At 51.6% G+C, this 21593-nt stretch overlaps 2 protein-coding genes across 6 annotated transcripts in view; both read right to left on the reverse strand.

Annotated features, from left to right (window-relative positions):
- Positions 1-5: 5 nt before the first annotated feature.
- LOC310698993 (uncharacterized protein) lies at positions 6-4581 on the reverse strand (the record flags this gene model as incomplete). Its single annotated transcript, XM_083520582.1, has 6 exons — positions 4232-4581; positions 2986-3330; positions 2311-2456; positions 1052-1130; positions 74-140; positions 6-27 (listed from the first exon to the last, which is right to left on the reverse strand). Exons 1-6 carry the CDS (start codon positions 4314-4316, stop codon positions 6-8), a joined length of 744 nt encoding a protein of 247 aa, XP_083376708.1. The 5' UTR covers positions 4317-4581.
- A 313-nt stretch (positions 4582-4894) lies between these two features.
- Positions 4895-21593, reverse strand: part of LOC310698994 (uncharacterized protein) — a 34247-nt gene continuing 17548 nt past the window's right edge. For 2 of the 5 annotated variants that reach the window (XM_083520586.1, XM_083520585.1), the window contains exons 10-16: positions 21147-21384; positions 19327-19544; positions 17628-17816; positions 10280-10464; positions 6953-7145; positions 6200-6354; positions 4899-5138 (exon numbers count right to left, since the gene is read on the reverse strand). In XM_083520586.1, the coding sequence (XP_083376712.1) occupies positions 5028-5138; positions 6200-6354; positions 6953-7145; positions 10280-10464; positions 17628-17816; positions 19327-19544; positions 21147-21384 (1289 nt within the window). In that variant the 3' untranslated portion in view covers positions 4899-5027. Of the gene's footprint in view, positions 5139-6199; positions 6355-6952; positions 7146-10279; positions 10465-17627; positions 17817-19326; positions 19545-21146; positions 21385-21593 lie in introns of all 5 variants that reach the window. The other 3 variants (XM_083520587.1, XM_083520583.1, XM_083520584.1) reach the window with 3 other exon arrangements.

Consider the following 21593-nt stretch of genomic DNA (forward strand, 5'->3'; position numbering starts at 1 on the left):
AAGTCTCAGCAGCCCCGTGCAGCCCTCCTTCCGCAGGTAGCAGGCGTCCTTGGCTTCCTGCAGTGACGCTCGCCTCTGCTGGGGGGCCGAGCCCTGCTGAGGAAGGAGCAGCTTCTCCCTGAAAGATGGCAGGTCCACATCTGTGTGGGGATGCCATGAAGCGGGAGAAATAAAGTGAAAGCTCTTCCTGGCAATGTACAGAACAAGGCGAATTAAGGCACATTTCCTCCACCCGAAAACTGGGAACTGTAGTTTATCCCTCACAGAGCTAGAACCCCCCCCCCCCAGCACCCTTAACAACATGCAGTTCCCAGGGTACATTGGATAATGTGCTTTAAATATAAGGTGTGTATGCAGCCTGGAACTCAGCTCCCGGGGGCGTCCCCTGAAGTGTGACAAAGGGCAAAAGACCCCTCACATTCCCCACCTCTCCGCTATAAGGATACGTTGGCATTAAGCCCCTCAGTGCATCAAAGACAGATTGAGTGGGGATTTAGGTGCCAGGCAAAAATGTTCCTCCTTAACCAGGCCTTTGGCTGACTGACATCCAAAGCCCTTTTAAAATGTATTGGGGAGCCAGTGGGAATATTGGGTTGTTCTTGTTTTTATTATGTATATTGTGAAGACTCCCCTGTGGTGAGTGCCTGAGGGCCCTGCTCTTGCCACTTACCACCTGGCTTGGGGCGGGGCCTGGGGCCTCACAAGGACTGCTCTGCTGCCCAGGAAGACTCCCCTGTGGTGAGTGCCTGAGGGCCCTGCTCCTTCTTGCCACTTACCACCTGGCCTAGGGAGGGCCTGACAGGCCTCACAAGGACTGCTCCTGCCACTTACTATCTGGCCCAGGGTGGGGCCTCACAAGGATGGTTGTTGCCATTGATGCTGCTGTTGTTAGCCGCCCTGAGCCCGGCTTCGGCTGGGGAGGGCGGGATATAAATAAAATTTATTATTATTATTATTATTATTATTTATGTTGAGAACCGCCCTGAGACCTGCGGTATACAAATTTAATAAATTCTCATCATCATCTTTTCTCCCCAGAGCATACTCCCACCTTCAGGTCGCTGGCAAGCCCAGCGGAAGCTGCCTGGCTCTGAGCCTCCTCTTTCGCCACCAGCAAAGGCAGCCCTGGCCTGAAAAAAAAGAAAGAAAGGGGAGAGGTGGGGCAGCTTAGCCTGTGGGGCAGTCAGATGTTGCTGGGCTCCCATCATCGCCCCCTTGATCCCTGGCCAGGTTGGTTGGGGCAAGACCAGGGGAGGTTGCAGGAGAGATCAGGCATGTCAGGTTCAAAGTACTTTGCCTGTCCCAGGATCAGTGCTTTTTTCCTGGTGGGACACAATGGTACACAAAGCCATCACCTTTTTGGAGGGGAGGAGGAGGAAGGGCTCTTGGACCCCTCAGAGCATCACGCCTCCTTTCCCAAGGAGGCAGGAGGCTGCGACAGGATTCTGGAGCCCTGCTGCCTCCTTCCCAAAGCCGGGCAGACCCCCTTAGAGCATTGTGCCTTCTTCCCTAAGCTGGGCAAATGCCTCCAGGGCTTGGGGAAGGAGATGTGAGCCCAGGTCCTGGCAAAATGCTGGGCAGTGTTACCCCTGTGGTAAAAATAGGCATGCATAATGCAGCAAGTTATATATTATGCATCTCTATATACCAAGATAGGGAAGCGGGTGGCGCTGTGGGTTAAACCACAGAGCCTAGGACTTGCTGATCAGAAGGTCGGCGGTTCGAATTCCCGCGACGGGGTGAGCTCCTGTCGCTCAGTCCCTGCTCCTGCCAACCTAGCAGTTTGAAAGCACGTCAAAGTGCAAGTAGATAAATAGGTACCACTCTGGCGGGAAGGTAAACGGCATTTCTGTGCACTGCTCTGGTTCGCCAGAAGCGGCTTAGTCATGCTGGTCACATGACCTGGAAGCTGTACGTCGGCTCCCTCGGCCAATAAAGCGAGATGAGCGCCACAACCCCAGAGTCGGCCACGACTGGACCTAACAGTCAGGGGTCCCTTTACCTTTACTATATACCAAGATCTCAATGAAGTTCCAGTAAATCATGTAATTGTTTTACATGTACTTGTTTTTCCTGGCCCTGAGGAAATTTTGCAGCCAGGGCAAAATTTCCGGCACCTTTTTCCTAGAAAGAAAGCACTACCCAGGACCCCTTCCCACAGCCCATCTCCAGGAGGTTGGCATAGCACACCCATTCCATGGCTATTGGGGTCCCTCTCAACTCTAGTCAAGTCAAATTATGGTGGTTCCAATGTGAGAAGTTCACCAGAACCTCCCCCACCCCCAGCCTCCAGCAGGGACCCCATCTCACCTTGACCTTCTGCACGGTAGCACCCAGGTACCTCTGGCAAGCAGAGGCTGCTTCGTCCTGCCTGCTGTAGTGCTCCAAGGACACGCAGGCTCCATGCTCAAACACCCAGTCATCCAGGGGCAGGCACTTCAGAGAGGCATAAGCCGCTAGGGAAAGGGGTTTGGTCATTACTAGCTGACCGCGGTGCCAGGGGGTTACTCGGCAACCACACACCCTTGTGTACCAAGTAACTGCAGGGTGCCCCCTGGCTCCTGGCACTCAGGAGCAGGGTTTTTAAGTCAGAAGGCATGATGCTTCCTGGCAAGCCGCTCTGAGCCCGGCCATGGCTGGGGAGGGCGGGGTATAAATAAAAAATATTATTATTATTCTGGAAGAGCTACAAGCTTGAAGGCAGCTTCAATTCCATTTGCACTGGGGCAAGGGAGCAAACAGGTGACAAGGGAGGTTATGGGGAGGGGGGAGCAGCAGAAGGTCTGAAGGGCTCCATGGTGCCAAACGAGGCCACCAGCCCTCCTTCTTCTCAGGGCTCCAGGGCTGGCGGTTGGAGGCAGTGCCACGACTGGTTTAACCCTGTTTCTCCAAATGTGACCTTTTTTTGCATGGGATTGAGGGTGGCTGCATTAGGGACGGCTTGGAGGAGAGCCCCATTAGCCCACTGCTTTGAGATGCACATACCGGCTGCCTCCCTGTAGCGCAGGAATCCATCGCAGAGGCCCGTCAGCGGGTTGCAGCTCAGGCCTGGCTCACACCGGGGGCACATCGACTGGCAGTCCTGGCCAGAGAAGCCGGGCCGGCAGCTCATCTTGACATGCACGGCAGCAGCCGAACTGGCGTCAGGGTCTTCCAGGGCCACAAGGCGTGTCCCCCTGGCAAGGCGGTGGCCCCCTGCGGAGCTGACCACGGCATCACACCCCGTGCCCAAGGCAGAGCACTGCCGCTTGGCAGCCTCCAGCGAAGGGAAGCTCAGGTCCAAGGAGGGCGCACCATAGAAGGACTTCTCAAGGAAGGTCATGTAGGAGCCTGAGGGGAGGGGAGAATCATAGAATTGTGGGGTTGGAAGGGACCACGAGGGCTCCTTACGGGGTCCTTGCCACGGGATCACATTCATCCAGTGCTTTACCAACTGCACTGGCTCCCGGTGGAGTACAGGGTCAGGTTTAAGGTGCTGGTTTTGACCTTTAAAGCCCTATGTGGTCTAGGACCCACGTACCTACAGGACCGCCTCTCCTGGTATGCCCCATGGAGTACCTTAAGGTCCACAAATGACAACACTTTGGAGGTCCCGAGCCTCAAGGAGGTTAGATTGGTTTCAACTAGGGCCAAGGACTTTTCAGCACTGGCCCCGACATGGTGGAACGCTCTGTCACAAGAGACTAGGGCCCTGCGGGACTTGACATCTTTCCACAGGGCCTGCAAGACAGAGCTGTTCCGCCTGGCCTTTGGTTTGGACTCAGTCCGACTCTTATGTTTCCCTCCCCTTATGGTCTTGATTTATCGGCTATTCTAAAATTAGGCTGCATTTTAAATTGCATTTTAACCTGTATTTTTTTTAAAAAAGATCCCTCTCTCTTTCCACTATTATGTTTTTACTGTGATTTTATTGGTGTTAGCCACCCTGAGCCTGGCTCTGGCTGGGGAGGGCAGGGTATAAATAAAAATTGTTGTTGTTGTTGTTGTTGTTGTTGTCATTTTGTCGAACCCCCTGCAATTCAGGAATGCCCCATAAATACCAAAATGAAAACTCAGCCTGGATAGCTCAGCTGGTTAGAGTGTGGTGCTGCTAATGCCAAGGTTGCAGGTTCAATCTCTGTATGGGACAGCTGTGTTGCAGGGGGTTGGACTGGATGACCTTCAGGGTCCCTTCCAACTCTAGGATTCTATGAAATGAAAAATGTCTGCAGCCCAAAGCAGCTCTGCTTACCACTCTGGTGGGAGGCCTGGCATATCCAGCGGTGAGGCCTGTGGCACGGCTCAGCCTTCAGGAAGCCGGAGCTCAGGGCCAGCATGCAGGTTTCTATGTCCGAGGGACCCTGTGAGAGAGCAAAGCTGGCCCCAAAGAGAATGAGAGAGGGTGAGGGAAGCCAGAGACGGCGCCTGGCAGGCCTGCTGACTTGTGCCCTTTTGAGGTGCTCACTTTTACATCTCGTCCCCTTGGCTTGGCTTCAGTCCCATGTTTCTCAGACAACCTTCTTGGAAATCAAAGCAAGTTGTTCAAGACTTGCAATTGCTAGATCCAGGCAAAAATAAGCCTGGTGAATGAAACAGCTCCTCTGAACGTTGAGGAGACCTCAAACTCCTTTGATAATTTTTTTGGGGGGTTGAGACTTTTCAACATACAATACAATAATAAAAAGTAATTAAATAAAAATAGAACTCTTTTGAAAGTTGCTTATGATAAACTAACTCTCTCCCAGCTGCAGCCTCTCCCCATACCTTCCCCCACATGCAATATGGTGACAATGATAGTGGCCAACCTTACTGGGTTCTTGTACGGCATGTATGGTCATCTTGTATGGCAAGATGACTTGGCAGCGAGTGTGTTCAATCTCTGCACTATAGCTGCTTCTATTATTTATTGACTGATTATTCAGAAGTGGTTCTTATTAAGTTCTGTGAGATGCACTTCTAAGCAGGTGTGCACAGGATTGCCATCTTAATAGACAAATGGCCCCAATCCACCCATCCCACCCCACAGTCTCTTTCTCAGGGGTTCTTACTTACCGCCGCAATGCTTTGTTGAAGGGTGCCCCATCGGCCCAATGCCACAAGCCTCTGCCACTGCGAAGCCCAGTCCAGACACTCACCTCTAGCTCTTTCTGCAGCCAGACCTGTGGAGGAACGCAGAAGGTCATTCTCCTTCGCCAGTCAAAACACGCAGTGGGGATCTTGCCGGTCAGCGCACCCCAAAGGATGCAAACTGTGCAAAGCCACCAGAGACAGCAGGGTGGAGAGGCCTGAGTGCCAAGGAGATGCTGGGAGGAGCGCAAAGAGCCTAGACTGGGAAGCCCAGCGCCATTACCTATGTAGGGCCGGCCCTATCATGAGGCAGAGTGATCAGTGTTAGAAACTCAACTGATCTAGACCTAATTTACAGTCGCCGCAATGGCACCAGATTTCCCCCCAGTGGGATTTATTGTTATTATTGTCATTATTATTATTCATTTCGTTTATATATGACTTTATATTTTAAATGAAATCTCAAAGTGGTTGACAACACATTTAAACAGCCAATCAAAAATGAGGAAATCCCGACCAAAGAATCGTCGCAAGAGAAACTGATGGATTACGCGGAACTGGCGAAATTGACACACAAACTACGTGATAACGATAACTGTGACTTTAAAGAAGAATGGGAACCTTTCACAAAGTACTTAAAGAAACAACAAAATGAACTGGACTCCTTGGCAGGTTTTGAATAAACATACACATTTTTTTTATTGGTAACATATTGATAGATTAATTAAGGATCTTTAACATTTTACAATATGAAGAGAATAGTATATGCTGAGAAACCAGAGAGAGGAGCTGAGGGAAGTCTGGGGGGGGGGTTCTTTTTCTTTTTAGGGGAGGGGGGAAATGAGGATGATGTATTTTTGATAAATTGTTATTGAAATTGAAATTCCTAATATATTTTTTTAAAAAATAAAAATAAACATCCAATCCAACAATCTAGAATGAATTGAATTCAAGCAAATGTTATCACGTTTATTATTAACATAAAAATGAGATTACAAATTTATTTTATATCCTGTGTAAATACTTTTAGCTGGCCAGCCCTTGCTGGGTGGGGGCCCCATTTGTTTTTTCTTCCCTGGGGCCCAAATGACTCTTGGCAGCCCTGGGTGCCATTTCAGATACTCCCTGTGCACAGACCAGAGCAACTGCTCACCAGATCTTGTGGGCTTCTCAGCGTGGCCAGGCTCCCACCGTGGAACCTCTGGCAGAACTTCAGGGCCTGGCTCCACTCAAGGGCCGCATCCAAGACAAGGAAGAGGCATTTGTCCTTCCTGGATCTCCAGGCCCTGGACTGGGGGCAGTACACATCTGCAGGAGGAAATGGCAAAGAGCATGATGTGCACACCGTTGGAGAAAAACAAATACATTTTCTTCTCACTGAATTTCCAGCTAATACAGTACATGTGTTACTTTAAACCATACAAGGCACTGTTTGTCTAACAATCTAGTCAGCACTTGCATGTAGCCTCTGTTTACTCTGCCCCTTAACCCTGAGCTATATCTCTCCTGACAAATGTCTTTCTCTCTCTCATCTCCGCCCAACCTATAAATAGTTCTTGCATGAATAAAGCCTTTGAACTCCAGAAACTGTAAGTGATTACGCCAATCTAATTCACACAACCTGCAAAGTCTGCTAACAAACACATCAGGCTTCCTTTTGCACACACACCAGCTGGGGTCATCACAGCTCACCCCTCCCCACAGCAAAATGAAGCAGTCCAAACTGTTGGCTGTGTGAGATGGGCCCCAACAAAGCACCAGGTGTTGTATCAGTCATTCTGCCTCACCCAAGCCTCCTACCATGCAGGGTTGTGGTGAAGATAAAATGTGAAAGGGGAGGGAGGAGTCTCCTGCCCTGAGCTCCTTGGAGGAAGGGAGGGGCAAGTATACTTTTTAAAGAACACACCCCGATCCAGCACAAAGTACAATGCCTGTGGGGTGCACTTCCCCAGGTAGAGCTTGGTGTGAATGACTCCTTGAAACACGCAGAACCCCAAGTGCAGATTCTGCAGCCGCTGGTCCGGTAAGAGGCGAAAGGAGCTCTTGGTGTCCGTGGAACAGTCTGAACTGCTCAACAAGGAGACTCCGCCTGGTGCCACCTGCACAGAGAACAGGGGAGAAGCCTGCATGAATCACAGAATCAGAGAGTTGGAAGGGACCCATTGGATCATCTAGTCCAACCCCCTGCAGTGCAGGAATATGAACCTGTACGGGGATCAAACCCATAATCTTGGCATGATTAGCATCACACTTTTAACAACTGAGCTAACCGGACAGGAAGGAACACAATGGACAGAATAATAAACACAGAAGGAATAAGGAAATAGTTTGAGTGCTTCACCTACAGATTTGTAAATCATTTAATGTGTCAAGATGAACGGATGCCGTTAATATTGCAGTTGTTGTATAAGGGAGTGTTATTTTGAATGGAATGGAATTGAGATCAATAAGATTTTGGAACGCAGAAACAAAGTAAATCATCAAACCATCAATTCTAGCACATGGGAGGCCTCCTAAATTACCGTATTTTTCGCTCTATAAGACACACCAGACCACAAGGCACACCTAGTTTTTGGAGGAGGAAAACAAGAAAAAAAATATTCTGAATCTCAGAAGCCAGAACAGCAAGAGGGATCGCTGCGCAGTGAAAGCAGCAATCCCTCTTGCTGTTCTGGCTTCTGGGATAGCTGTGCAGCTTGCATTCGCTCCATAAGACGCACATAAATTTCCCCTTACTTTTTAGGAGGGAAAAAGTGAGTCTTATAGAGCAAAAAATATGGTATATAATTTGGCATCTGAATGACTGGGGTTCATAATTGTATTATAACTTGGCATTGTTATAATGAGGCTACCATTGGTTTATTGTAACTGAAAACTAATTATTGAAGGGGGAAACCCCACAAACAACTGAGCTCATCGGCAAGCTGGCACAAGAACTCACACAGAGATACCCCACAGGAATTAGAGCTCCTTTCTTTGTAATAATAATTTAGTAATAATTTTATTATTTTTACACCGCCCATCAGATTGGGTTGTCCCAGCTACTCTGGGCAACTTCCAACAGAATATAAAAACACAGCAAAACAATCAAACATTTAAAAACTGCCTTGAGATGTCACCCCGAAACTACAGACTTAAATCTATTTAACTCTCATGACTCCTAAGCAAGTAGTTTTTCTGTGAAAGGGACAAGGAACACCTAAAAGAAAATAGCAGCACTCACACAAAAATGCAATTTCTAGAGCTGGGAAATGCAGGGCAGTGGATGCTGTTCCAAGCTGGCTTCAAACCGGCAGTGCTGGTGGCTGCATGTGTGCCATATCCCTGATGCTCATCTCCTTCCTTTAAATAATCTTGGGAACTGTAGCTCAGCCCTCACAAAGCTACAATTCCCAACACCCTTTTGGAACGGGGGTGTTTTAAATGAAGTATGGTGGGTATACAGCTGGTGTGAGGGGAAGAGAGACGGCCTTTGCCACTGAGGCTACCTGCCACCAAGTCAAATGGTTGGTCAGCGAGTCTGCACTCAATGGGCTGTTGCATTTTTAAAACATTGTGTTGCATTTAAAAAACAACAACAACACTGACCTTTTATGTATATCTGTGCAGTGAGTCTTCACCTTTCCAAAAATAACATTGTGGTGGTTTCTAGTGGTAATGTTATAAGGGAATATTAGAAAATGGTAAAAATCTAATGTTACAATATTTTAAGATTGAAGACTAGGATAAACAAAGAGGGGAGGGATTTGCTGAACTAACAAATTGAATTGGAATACAGAAAAGGGAGGCGTGAGGAGGTCCGGGAGATAAGCAAATGAAAGATAAGTGACTGAAAGACTGAATTGTTTTTAACTATTTTTATTTTGTATTTTTTTTCTTTTTTCTTTTTTGTAATATTTTGAAAATCTTAATAAATATCTTTTTTTAAAAAAACAAACAAAAATAACATTGTGGGCTGATTAATATTCTACAGCCTTTTAAATGTGTTTTAAAGGCTGTTTTTGTTTTGTTTTGTTTCTGTTCAATTTATTTGTGCTTTTATCCTGTTCTTTAATCTTTTGAACTGCCCTGAGATATTCGGATGAAGCAGGGTATATCAATGTAATTAATTAATTGGTGGTTTTTTGAAATGCATGAGCAACACCCCAGGACTTAGCCAAGAGCCCCCCCCCCCCAGCATCAGGGTGAGGAATCTCCTGCTGCCCCGTCCGTCTCCTCAGGTTCATGCTGGAAAATAAGCAGAAGAGGCAGAAGTGGGGCTTCCCCCCCCAAAGGTACATAGAATCATAGAATGTGGAGCTGGAAGGGACCACAAGGCTCCTCAGTAGTGGCACCTTGGCTGTTGAACTTAATCCGATCCGAAAGTCTGTTCAACTCCTGAAACCATTCGAAAACCAAGGCGCGGCTTCTGATTGGCTGCAGGAGCTTCCTTCCCCCAAGCGGAAGCTGCAGTTGACTTCCTTTAAAACATTCACAAACCAGAACACTTACTTCCGGGTTTGCAGCATTTGGGAGCCGATTTGTTCAACAAATAAGCCGTTTGAGAACCAAGGTGCCACTGTATTCCAATGCTCTGTTTTGCAAGATTATTTGGCCCACCATGGGGCTCAAAACCATGACCCTGAACTATCCCAGAGCAGGTTGTTTTGAAGCACTATCAAGCTACTCCCGGAGTCTTGCATTTCTTTTCCTAAAACATTTGGGGTGTTGGCACCCCCTGCAAAGGACCCCACCCTCTGCTTGTCTTCCTATTCATTTTTCTCAGGAGCGGAGGGGAAATAAATGTGTGTGTGTGAGAGAGAGAGAACCAATCAGCTCCTAAAAAGAAGCTTGTATACATTTAAGCTGCTTTAAGGGGTGTGAATCGAAAGCAGTCTGGGTGACCCATTTATTGCCTACAACATATTGCTTTGTTGGAACGATTCAGTGATGTGAAAACAGAGACTCTTTGTGTGTTCTACTGTGACTTAAGAAAAATTTAGTAAGAACATAAATAAAAACTGGAAAAGGAGTTGCTGTGATCTAGCAACCACTTCAAATTAACCAATATCATAAAAAAAGCTTTTTCCCTGTAGATTTGAGAGACTGGAAAGAGACGACTGAGATTAAAAGCAGTCATAGAATGCAAATAAATAAATAGGGTGGCCGATTCCTCCTGCACCCCTCACTCCACCACTATCAAAGAGTTTATCCCCTGACGTCATTCAGGAGAGGGAGTGCCAGTTCCATTTACCTGAAGACAGGAAGGAGGGTCTGCGATGTTGCGGAGTCGACCATTTGGCTGCAGCCCCCAAAAAGCACATTTGAGGCGCTGGTCCAGCGCAAGCTCAATATAGACCAGGGACTGCTCTGGATCGGTGCACAGGGCTGACTGTTTGCCTCTGAGGCGAAGGAACCCAAACCACACGAAGACAGTGCCTGTGGTGAATCACAGAATCATAGAGTTGAAAGGGACCCTGAGGGTCATCTAGCCCAACCCCCTGCAATGTAGGAATCTCAATTCAAGCATCCAACCTCTGCTTAAAAACATTCAAGGAAGGAGAGTCTACCATCTTCAGATGAAGTCCATTCCACTGTTGAGCACTCCTTATGACAGAATGCTTAGTCGGGATCTCCTTTCTTGTAACTTATAGCCATTGCTTTGAGCCCTACCCTCCAGAGTGGGGGAAAACAAAGTGTGATGGCCTGGGATTCCGAGTCTGAAAGCGATCCGGAGGAATCCCAGCCGGCACAGGAGTCCCCGCCTCCAGGGCCGGCTGAACTGGGGCAAGGCCTAGATGCTGAGGAAACTCAAGAGCAGGCACCAGGTGAAACCATTCTGGCCCCAGAGGTGCTGGATGACTCAGTGGCCACAGGTGAGCCTCCTCCAGGGCCCAGTAACCCTTCGGCCTCTCCTGATCTGCAGAGGCTTAGGGCAGAGAGGCGAAGGGAACTGGTTGCCCCCAGGAGGAGTGCTCGCCTTAAGGCCAGAGGAGGCGGGGCTCCTGGGGGTCGGGACCGCCCCTGACCTTAGAAGAGGATAAAAGCCCAGTCAGGCCGGCCCCAGGTTGCGGGAGCAACATCGTTGTTGGCTTCGGACCTTCCTGTGTTCTTGATCCCTGCTCGGCTTCCTGTTCCTGACTATCCAGTACTCCTGTTCCCTGCTCGGCCTCCTGTTCCCGACCCTCCGGTGTTCCTGTTACCTGCTCAGCCTTCTGTTCCAGAGTTCCTGTTCCCCGCCCGGCTCTCTGCATCGGACCTCGCCCCTCTTCGTGTGGACTCTGCTACACTCACGGTACCTTACCCCCGGGACCAGCACAGTTTGCTCCCGCCACACCCGCACTCCCCCTTCGTAGGGGTGCGTTCGGGAAGAGTCAGAGGCCATGGCCGACCAAGCGGCTACACTGTTGGCAATAGCCCAGGAGAAGCAGGCTTTGAGGCACACCGTGCAGCAGCTCAGTAACGCGATTACGGCACTGCAGCAGCGTTTGGACGCCCTACCGGCTCCTGGGGCCGACGCCCCGGCTTCTGGCAAGTACCCAGTGGCCTTGCCTGAGAAATTTGATGGGGCCCCGGCCAGCTTTCCCATGTTCCTTGCCCAGGCCAAGCTGTATATTCAGGGGCGCGCCCGGAATTTCCCTGACGACCGCACCAAGGTGCATTTTTTGATTAGTTTGTTAAAGGACCAGGCGGCCAAGTGGGCGTTGCCGCTGCTCAGGCAAGACTCCCCCTTGCTGACAGACTATGGGGGGTTTTGCAATCTGTTGGAGGCAGCGTTCCGCAACCCCCAGAAGGGGAGTCAAGCCAACCGGGCGATTCGGCGGTTGAGGCAGGGCAAGACCACGGTGGCCGCATACACCACAGAATTCCGGCTGCTGGCACAGGACTTGACCTGGAACGACTCGGCTCTCCGGGACCAGTATCTCGAGGGGCTTTCAGATGAGATACTGGACCAGCTGGCCACAATGGAACGCCCCACCACGCTAGACACCCTTATTCAATGGAGTCTACAGATTGACGATCGGCTAGAGGACCGGCGTCAGGCTCGGGACCGCCGGCACCTCCAGTTCTTGGCCCCAGTGTCTACCAGCAGCCCCATGGGCCCAGCTAAGTCATTGGAGGAACCTATGCAGCTTGGGGCAGTGCGGCCACGCCTCTCTCCCGCAGAGAAGTCGCGGCGTTGGGAGGGGAATCTATGTCTCTATTGTGGCGGAAGCGGACACTATGCAAGGTCCTGTCCTGAGAAACGCCAGCCGCAGGAAAACCACCAGACCACAGTAGCTGATGGCCCTGGCTACTTGGGGTCCCAAACAGCACAGAATGGGGCCGCACCAATTGAATTACAACACCTTATGGTTCCGGTTCATCTATACCCTCCAGGAGGGCCATGGATTCTTACCCATGCGCTGGTGGATTCGGGCGCAACCCGCTCTTATATGGACGCTGCTTTTGCTGCCCAGCATCGGGTGCCACTTCGGAACAAGCCAGAACCGGTGCAGGTGGAGGCAATCGACGGACGGCCCCTGCGTTCGGGTGCCGTCACTCAGGAGACCCAGCCCCTGGTCCTGTGCCTCCAGCAGCACCGTGAGATGCGAACTCTGGATATTGCCTCCATGCCCCGGTTCCCCCTGGTGCTTGGGATGGACTGGCTGGAGGCTCACAATGTGCGGATTGACTGGGTCAAACGGACTGTACACTTCCCAGACCCCAGTTCTCCTGCTGAGACTGAGATGCTAGCAGCTGCGCCCACTGAGGAGGTTGCTGCAACGCTCCCCGCTGAATACCGGGAATATCACGACGTGTTTGAGGAACGGGGGGCAGACCAGCTGCCGCCGCATCGGTCCTTTGACTGTGGCATAGACCTGCAGCCCGGAGCGCCTCTACCGGTGAGTCGCTTATACTCGTTAACAGAGCCAGAGCGCGAGGCTTTACAGGACTTCTTGCGCAAGAACCTGGAGCGTGGGTTCATTAGGCCTTCTACCTCACCCACTGCTGCGCCAGTGCTCTTTGTTAAAAAGAAATGTGGGGAGCTCCGCCTTTGCCATGATTACCGGGCCCTGAACAAAATTACCATCCCGGACCGGTACCCCTTGCCCCTTATTTCGGAGTTACTGGAGCGGGTGCAAGGGGCGCATGTGTTCACCAAGCTAGACCTCCGGGGTGCCTACAATTTGATTCGGATCCGCGCCGGGGATGAGTGGAAGACCGCATTTGGGACCCGGTACGGACAGTTCGAATACCTGGTTATGCCCTTTGGTTTGTGCAACGCGCCTGCTGTGTTCCAACGGTACATCAACCACGTGTTCCAGGACTTGCTAGACAAGTACGTGGTGGTGTACTTGGATGACATTCTGGTTTACTCCCGTGACCCGGCGTGCCACGAAGGCCATGTCCGGACCGTGCTGCAGCGCTTGCGCGAGCATCGTCTGTATGCAAAGCTCAGCAAGTGCGAGTTTCATCAGCGGTCAGTGGACTTCCTGGGTCACCGACTCTCACCAGGTGGGGTGCAGATGGATCCTGGGAAGGTGGCAGCAGTTCGAGAATGGGCGGCACCTCGGAACCGCAAGGACCTACAGCGTTTCCTGGGGTTCGCCAACTATTACCGGACCTTCATTGCGGACTATGCTCACCGCACCACCCCGTTGACCCGACTACTGCGCCCCAAGACGCCGTTTTCCTGGGACAAGGAGGCGGAGGAGGCGTTTCAAGGGTTGAAGGCCTGTTTCCAGAGAGCGCCAATCTTGCAACATCCGGATCCTTCTCGACCCTTTGTGGTAGAGACTGACGCCTCCAGTACGGCTCTCGGTGCCGTCTTGTCTCAGCAGCACGGACCGGAAGCGCCACTTTTACCCTGCGCCTTCTATTCCCGCCAGCTCCTCCCAGCGGAGCGTAACTATACCGTGTGGGAGCGGGAACTACTGGCCATCAAGGTGGCCTTTGAGGTTTGGCGCCATCATCTTGAAGGAGCACGACACCCGGTGGAGGTGAGAACCGACCACCGGAACCTGGAATACCTCCAGACCACCCGCAAGTTGAACCAAAGGCAGATCCGGTGGGCGTTGTTCTTTTCCCGGTTCCAGTTCCGGATCCGCTACATCCCTAGCTCCCAAAACCAGAAGGCGGATGCCCTGTCCCGGAAACCCGAAGACAACGTAGACACGGTTCAGCAAGCAGCACCCACCACGATCCTACCACCAGCTGCATTCCTGGCCACCCAGGAGGTTGAGCCACTGCAGGCTCGGGTGCGGGAACAGCAGCGGGTCGACGCTTGGGCCCAGGAACGACTCCGGGAACTGGCCGAAGGATCATGCCCTCAGTATCCAGGGCTGGTCTCGCATCAGGGTCTTCTGCTGCACCACGGGCGCCTGTACATCCCATCAGGGCCGCTGCGGGCTGAGATTCTCCAGATGACCCATGATGCGCCAGCGGCGGGGCACTTTGGGCGGTATCGGACCACCCATCTGGTAAGCCGTGAGTTTTGGTGGCCCCGTTTGAAGGCCGACGTGGCTCGCTACGTCGCTGGTTGTGACGTCTGCAGGCGGGCCAAGGGGCCTACCGGGCGACCCCCCGGCCTTCTTCAGCCGTTGCCGGTTCCACCACGTCCTTGGCACACAGTTTCTTTGGACTTTGTAGTGGAGTTACCCCCGTCTCGTGGCTGCACCTGCCTTCTAGTTTTCTCCGACCACTTCACGAAGATGGTGCACTGTGCCCCCTGCCCATCCGTACCCTCAGCTAAGGAAACCGCGCAGCTGTACCTTCAGCATGTCTTCCGCCTGCATGGCCTACCTGAGCGTGTAGTGTCCGACCGTGGCGTTCAGTTCACGTCCCGGTTTTGGCGTGCTTTGCACCAGGCCCTCGGGACAGAGGTCTGTCTCTCATCTGCTTACCACCCACAGACTGATGGCCAGACGGAACGGGCGAACGCGGTGCTGGAACAGTACCTCCGGTGTTACTGCAGCTACCAGCAGGACGACTGGGTCGACCACCTAGCATTGGCGGAGTTCGCTTATAACAACGCGGTGAATGCGTCCACCCAGCAGACCCCGTTCCAAGCCAGTTATGGTTTTCATCCACGGTTGTTTCCGGATGTGCTGCCGGCATCTGCGGTCCCTGCGGTGACAGAGTGGCTTCAGGAGCTCCAGTCCCAGCAACAGCTGTTGATGGAGCAGCTGCGCCAGGCCAAGGAGGCGTACAAGGTCCAGGCCGACCGCCACCGCCAGGTGGGGCCGGAACTTCACGTCGGTGACCTGGTGTGGCTTTCCACTCGCCACCTCCACCCTTCTCGACCTTCGCGGAAGCTGGACGCCCGGTTCACCGGCCCGTTCCCTATCGTGAACCAGGTCTCGCCTGTGGCATTCCGCCTCCGGTTGCCAGCACATCTGAAGGTTCACCCGGTATTCCACAGGTCCCTTCTGAGTCCGGTGGCCCCACCCGACGAGTTCCACCCGAACCGTCCCCGACCGCAGCCAGTTTTGGTGCAGGGAGAGCCTGAGTACGAGGTGGAACGCATTCTGGACTCCCGATACCGCAGGGGAAGGCTGCAGTATCTCATTGACTGGAAGGGGTATGGGCCAGAGGACCGTTCCTGGGAACCAGCGGCCAACGTCCACGCGCCTGCCTGCATCCGAGAGTTTCATGCGGCGTACCCCAGCAAGCCAGGTCCGGACCCTCAAGTGAGGGGGGGGCCTGGGAGGGGGGATGGTGTGATGGCCTGGGATTCCGAGTCTGAAAGCGATCCGGAGGAATCCCAGCCGGCACAGGAGTCCCCGCCTCCAGGGCCGGCTGAACTGGGGCAAGGCCTAGATGCTGAGGAAACTCAAGAGCAGGCACCAGGTGAAACCATTCTGGCCCCAGAGGTGCTGGATGACTCAGTGGCCACAGGTGAGCCTCCTCCAGGGCCCAGTAACCCTTCGGCCTCTCCTGATCTGCAGAGGCTTAGGGCAGAGAGGCGAAGGGAACTGGTTGCCCCCAGGAGGAGTGCTCGCCTTAAGGCCAGAGGAGGCGGGGCTCCTGGGGGTCGGGACCGCCCCTGACCTTAGAAGAGGATAAAAGCCCAGTCAGGCCGGCCCCAGGTTGCGGGAGCAACATCGTTGTTGGCTTCGGACCTTCCTGTGTTCTTGATCCCTGCTCGGCTTCCTGTTCCTGACTATCCAGTACTCCTGTTCCCTGCTCGGCCTCCTGTTCCCGACCCTCCGGTGTTCCTGTTACCTGCTCAGCCTTCTGTTCCAGAGTTCCTGTTCCCCGCCCGGCTCTCTGCATCGGACCTCGCCCCTCTTCGTGTGGACTCTGCTACACTCACGGTACCTTACCCCCGGGACCAGCACACAAAGCTTGCTCCACCTTCCATGTGACTGCCCTTGAGATATTTGAAGATAGCTTTCATATCTCCTCTCAGTCCGGATCCCATGTCTCACAGGAGCTAAAAGCTGCTTCCCATAACCCGAGATGAAGGTCACATGGTGACATCACACTGTCCCCTTAGTAGCCCAAGCTGCTGCCTGCCCTCCCCCCTCCCCCTTTGTTCCTGGGCTTCATCCAGTGTTTTAAATTCGCCAGGCACGTTTTGTGACTGGCACAGGTCCAGTTGCGACCATGTGGCAATCTCTGGATGCCAGGTTGGCAACTACCTCTCCATCTGGCTGGCCCTTCTTTCTTAAGCAGGTAGGTAAAGGTAAAGGTAAAGATACCCTGACAGTTAGGTCCAGTCGTGGACGACTCTGGGGTTGTGTGCTCATCTCGCTCTATAGGCCAAGGGAGCTGGCGTTTGTCCGCAGACAGTTTATCTGGGTCATGTGGACAGCATGACTAAGCCACTTCTGGTGAAACCAGAGCAGCGCATAGAAACGCCATTTACCTTCCTGCTGGAGTGGTACCTATTTATCTACTTGAACTTTGATGTGCTTTCGAATTGCTAGGTGGGCAGAAGCTGGAACCGAACAACAGGAGCTCACCCTGTCGCAGGGATTCGAACCGCCAACCTTCTGATCGGCAAGCCCTAGGCTCGGTGGTTTAGACCACAGCGCCACCCGCGTCCCAAGCAGGTAGGTAGAAGAGCTTATTTATTGCATTTATAGCCCACCGTTTCCTCCAAGGACTCCATGGTTCACTCCCTCCTCAGTCATTGCCTACAACAACCCTGTGAGGTAGGTTAAGAGGCTGCGACTGACTCCAAGGTTACTCAATGAGCTTCATGGCTGGCTGGCTGGGAATCTGAACCCTGTTCTCCCAAGGTCCTGTTTTGACACTCTAACCACTACAGCACACTGGCTTCCTAGATTTGCTTCTGCTATGGAGCAGCTCTTTTAATTAAGTTGGTCGACAAGTATGGGGAAAGCTAAATGTCACTGAAAGGTTCTGAAATATTTCCCTAGGTGCTTGAATTTGTTTTATTCTGAATTCTTTGATGGGATGTTTTAATGTGTTGCCAACCGCTTTGAGATTTTTCCTTTAAAATATAAAGCGGTATAGAAATGATAACAAAAGCAATATTCATGGGGGGGGGGGGAGTTGGTGCCTAGACATTCCATTGCGGCGACTGTAACTTAGGTTTAAGGTGCCATTTGGCGATTAGCTTATATATCTGGCTGCACCAGCCCACTTACCTGGGTCTTGGCTTGCAGTGCTGATTTGCACAGAGGAAGGCTTCTTTGCTACCAGTGTGCTCCAGCTCACCACGTTCCCAGGGAACTTCCACCGAGTCCTTGAGGCTGCCATCTGCTTTATGGAAACCTCGGGCAAGGCTCGGTCCCACAGGTTGACTTCACTCAGGTCACCCACAAAGAGGCTGGTCCCTACAATGCAGCCCCAACATGCAGGGATGTGGTAAGAGCCCCTTAGAATCATGGAATCATAGAATCATAGAGTTGGAAGAGACCACAAGGGCCATCGAGTCCAACCCCCTGCCAAGCAGGAAACACCATCAGAGCACTCCTGACATATGGTTGTCAAGCCTCTGCTTAAAGACCTCCAAAGTAGGAGACTCCACCACACTCCTTGGCAGCAAATTCCACTGTCAAACAGCTCTTACTGTCAGGAAGTTCTTCCTAATGTTTAGGTGGAATCTTCTTTCTTGGAGTTTGGATCCATTGCTCCGTGTCCGCTTCTCTGGAGCAGCAGAAAACAACCTTTCTCCCTCCTCTATGTGACATCCTTATATATATTTGAACATGGCTATCATATCACCCCTTAACCTCCACTTCTCCAGGCTAAACATGCCCAGCTCCCTTAGCCGTTCCTCATAAGGCATCATTTCCAGGCCTTTGACCATTTTGGTTGCCCTCCTCTGGACACGTTCCAGTTTGTCAGTGTCCTTCTTGAACTGTGGTGCTCAGAACTGGACACAGTACTCCAGGTGAGGTCTGGCCAGAGCAGAATACAGTGGCACTATTACTTCCCTTGATCTAGATGCTATACTCCTATTGATGCAGCCCAGAATTGCACTGGCTTTTTTAGCTGCCACGTCACACTGTTGGCTCATGTCAAGTTTGTGGTCAACCAAGACTCCTAGATCCTTTTCACATGTACTGCTCTCAAGCCAGGTGTCACCCATCTTGTATTTGTGCCTCTCATTTTTTTTGCCCAAGTGCAATACTTTACATTTCTCCCTGTTAAAGTTCATCTTGTTTGTTTTAGCCCAGTTCTCTAATCTGTCAAGGTCGTTTTGGTGTGATCCTGTCCTCTGGGGTGTTAGCCACCCCTCCCAGTTTGGTGTCATCTGCAAATTTGATCAGGATGCCCTTGAGTCCATCATCCAAGTCGTTGATAAAGATGTTGAATAAGACCGGGCCCAAGACAGAACCCTATTGCCCAGAGATGAGGACCAGTGATGTGGGGGCATGGAGGTGACAGATGGAGGGGCTACGGCTTTTCCCCAAGTCTTTGTTATGGGCCCAGCCTTTGAGGGGGGGATCTTTTGATCTACACTTCCCCAGTGGTGGCAGCGGCGTGCAGTTGGAAGATGCCATTCACCACTACCTTGACAACTTCGCCATCGGGCTGTGGGTTCAAGGTCAACCTGCTGCTGCTGCTGCCACCAGCTCCCGCAAGATGTGCCTGGTCAGCTATGCGCTGAAGTGGAGGCAGCCAGAGTTTGCCCTCTTCCTCCTCTCTCCCTCTGGGCTGGAGTTCCACATCAAGGGGTAAGCAGGAGGTCCCTCCACTGGCAATGAGGGTTTTAAATGATGCTCTCTTCCCAGATTTTGGTCTTGGATGTGGTTTTGAGGTTTTATGACATTTTATATGGGGTTTCTATACTACAGCCACAGGGCAAGCCTACAGCCTCTGAGCAAAGGAGGGACTTACCTCTGCTGCCCACTTCCAGCTGTCCAATTATCAGCTTCCCCCCAAGGGAGAGCCCCTTCCTCAGGAAGCTGCTACTCTCAGCGAAGTGTGGCTCCCAGAGAAATCCATCCACGAAGACCTTGAAGGACGGGTAGCCAGGAGCGCTGGAGACCGAGACGGCCACATGGTGCCAGGATCCATCCAGAAAGGATCCCTGGGTGCCGCTGAACATCACTGACCTGCAAAGAGAAACCGGGAAGAAGTGATAGAATCATAGAAGCGGAATGGACAGCAAGGGTCAGCTAGTCCAACCCTCTGCAGTGCAGGAATATTTTGCCCATTATGGGGCTCAAACCCACAACCCTAAGATTAAGAGTCTCATGCTCTAACAACTGAGCTATCTGGGTTCTCCTTTTAATAACAACAACAACAACAATAATAATAATTTTTATTTATACCCCACCCTCCCCAGCCAAGGCCGGGCTCAGAGTGGCTTACAAGCAATAATAAAAACAAGTTGAATGATTACAACTTAAAAACAAAATTAAAATACAGCATTAAAATACTGAAACACTAAAATATTAAAATGTAGCCTCATCGCAGGAGGAGAAGGAAAAGAAAAGAGAGGGAGGGAATCAAATTGGCTCCAAGCCAAAGGCCAGGCGGAACAACTCTGTCTTACAGGCCCTGTGGAAAGAAATCAGATCCTGCAGGGCCCTGCTCTCATGAGGCAGAGCGTTCCACCAGACCAGAGCCAGAGTTGAAAAGGCCCTGGCTCTGGTTGAAGGTAATCTAACTTCCTTAGGGCCCGGGACCACTAGGGTGTTGCTATTTATGGACCTTGAGGCTCTCCGTGGGGCATACCAGGAGAGGCAGTCCCGTAGGTATGATGGTCCTAGGCCGTGAAGGGCTTTAAAGGTCAAAAGCAGCACCTTAAATCTGACCCTGTACTCCACCGGGAGCCAGTGCAGCTGGAAAAGCACTGGGTGAATATGCTCCCATGGCAGAGACCCCGTGAGGAGCCTCACTGCAGCATTCTGCACCCGCTGGAGTTTCTGGGACAGCTTCAAGGGCAGCCCCGCATAGAGCGAATTACAGTAGTCAAGCCTGGAGATGATCGTCGCATGGATCACTGTGGATCACTTTTACCTTTCCATGCTCAGGCTGGGATGTGTGCAGATAAATCAGCAAATGCATTTCAAAGAATACATTTCATGCCAGCTTCCTGGCTTGTTCAGATCACATCATTTATAGTCATGAGGTCAAAAATTATAATTTTGGAATTGCTGTAAATTGCTTGGTAGGTGGCTCGTTGATGAAACTCTCCTTAACTGAGGCGACATCCACATCAAGCACATTTAAAGCACACGACTCCCTCCCACACCCAAAGAATACAGGGAACTGCGATAATAGAATCATAGAGCTGGAAGGGACCATGAGGGTCATCTAGTCCAACCCCTTGCAGTGCAGAAATCTTTTTCCCAATGTGGGGCTCAAACCTACGACCTTGAGATTAAGGGTCGCATGCTCTGCCAGCTGAGCTATCCCCCTCACATAATGGACATTTGGAGTACAAAGAAACTTAGTGGCTTCCTGGCAACTGGGATGGTGAGAGGGCTGCGCCACCAGCTCGAAACATTTTGGTGCCCAAGTTAGAGCGGCAGCAAAGGACATAGAATCATAGAATTGTGGAGATATGTAATATATAGCATTATACACACACACAGTATAGAAACCCCATATAAAATGTCATAAAACCTCAAAACCACATCCAAGACCAAAAGCTGGGAGGGAAGCATCATTTAAAACCATCATTGCCAGTGGAGGGATCTCCTGCTTACCCCTTGATGTAGAACTCCAGCCCAGAGGGGGAGAGGAGGAAGACGGCAAACTCTGGCTGCCTCCACTTTAGCGCATAGCTGACCAGGCACATCTTGCGGTTGCCAGCAGCAGCAGCAGCAGGTTGACTTCGAACCCACAGCCCGATGGTGAAGTTGTTGAGGTAGCGGCGTATGGCATCTTCCAGCTGCAGGCTGCTGCCACTGCTGGGGAAGTGTAGGTCAAAAGACAGGCGATACTCTGGAAGGGAAGGCAAAGAGGTCAGCCTCTGAACTTACCCAACAATGTGAGCACCCTCCTTTGCAGATTCTCTGGGAAAGCACAAAAAGCCTTTGTAGCCTTTTCCTGCCCTCCTTCAGCTATTCCTGGAAACAATCAGTGGTGGACTTGGAGGGAATTGAGAGGGTGGGCTGCAGGTCAGTCGCACTTTGAGACTGGCACAGGTCCAA

Source organism: Podarcis liolepis, assembly GCF_965112155.1.
Source record: "Podarcis liolepis genome assembly, contig: HAP1_SCAFFOLD_149, whole genome shotgun sequence".
In the NCBI taxonomy this organism is placed as follows: Eukaryota; Metazoa; Chordata; class Lepidosauria; order Squamata; family Lacertidae; genus Podarcis; species Podarcis liolepis.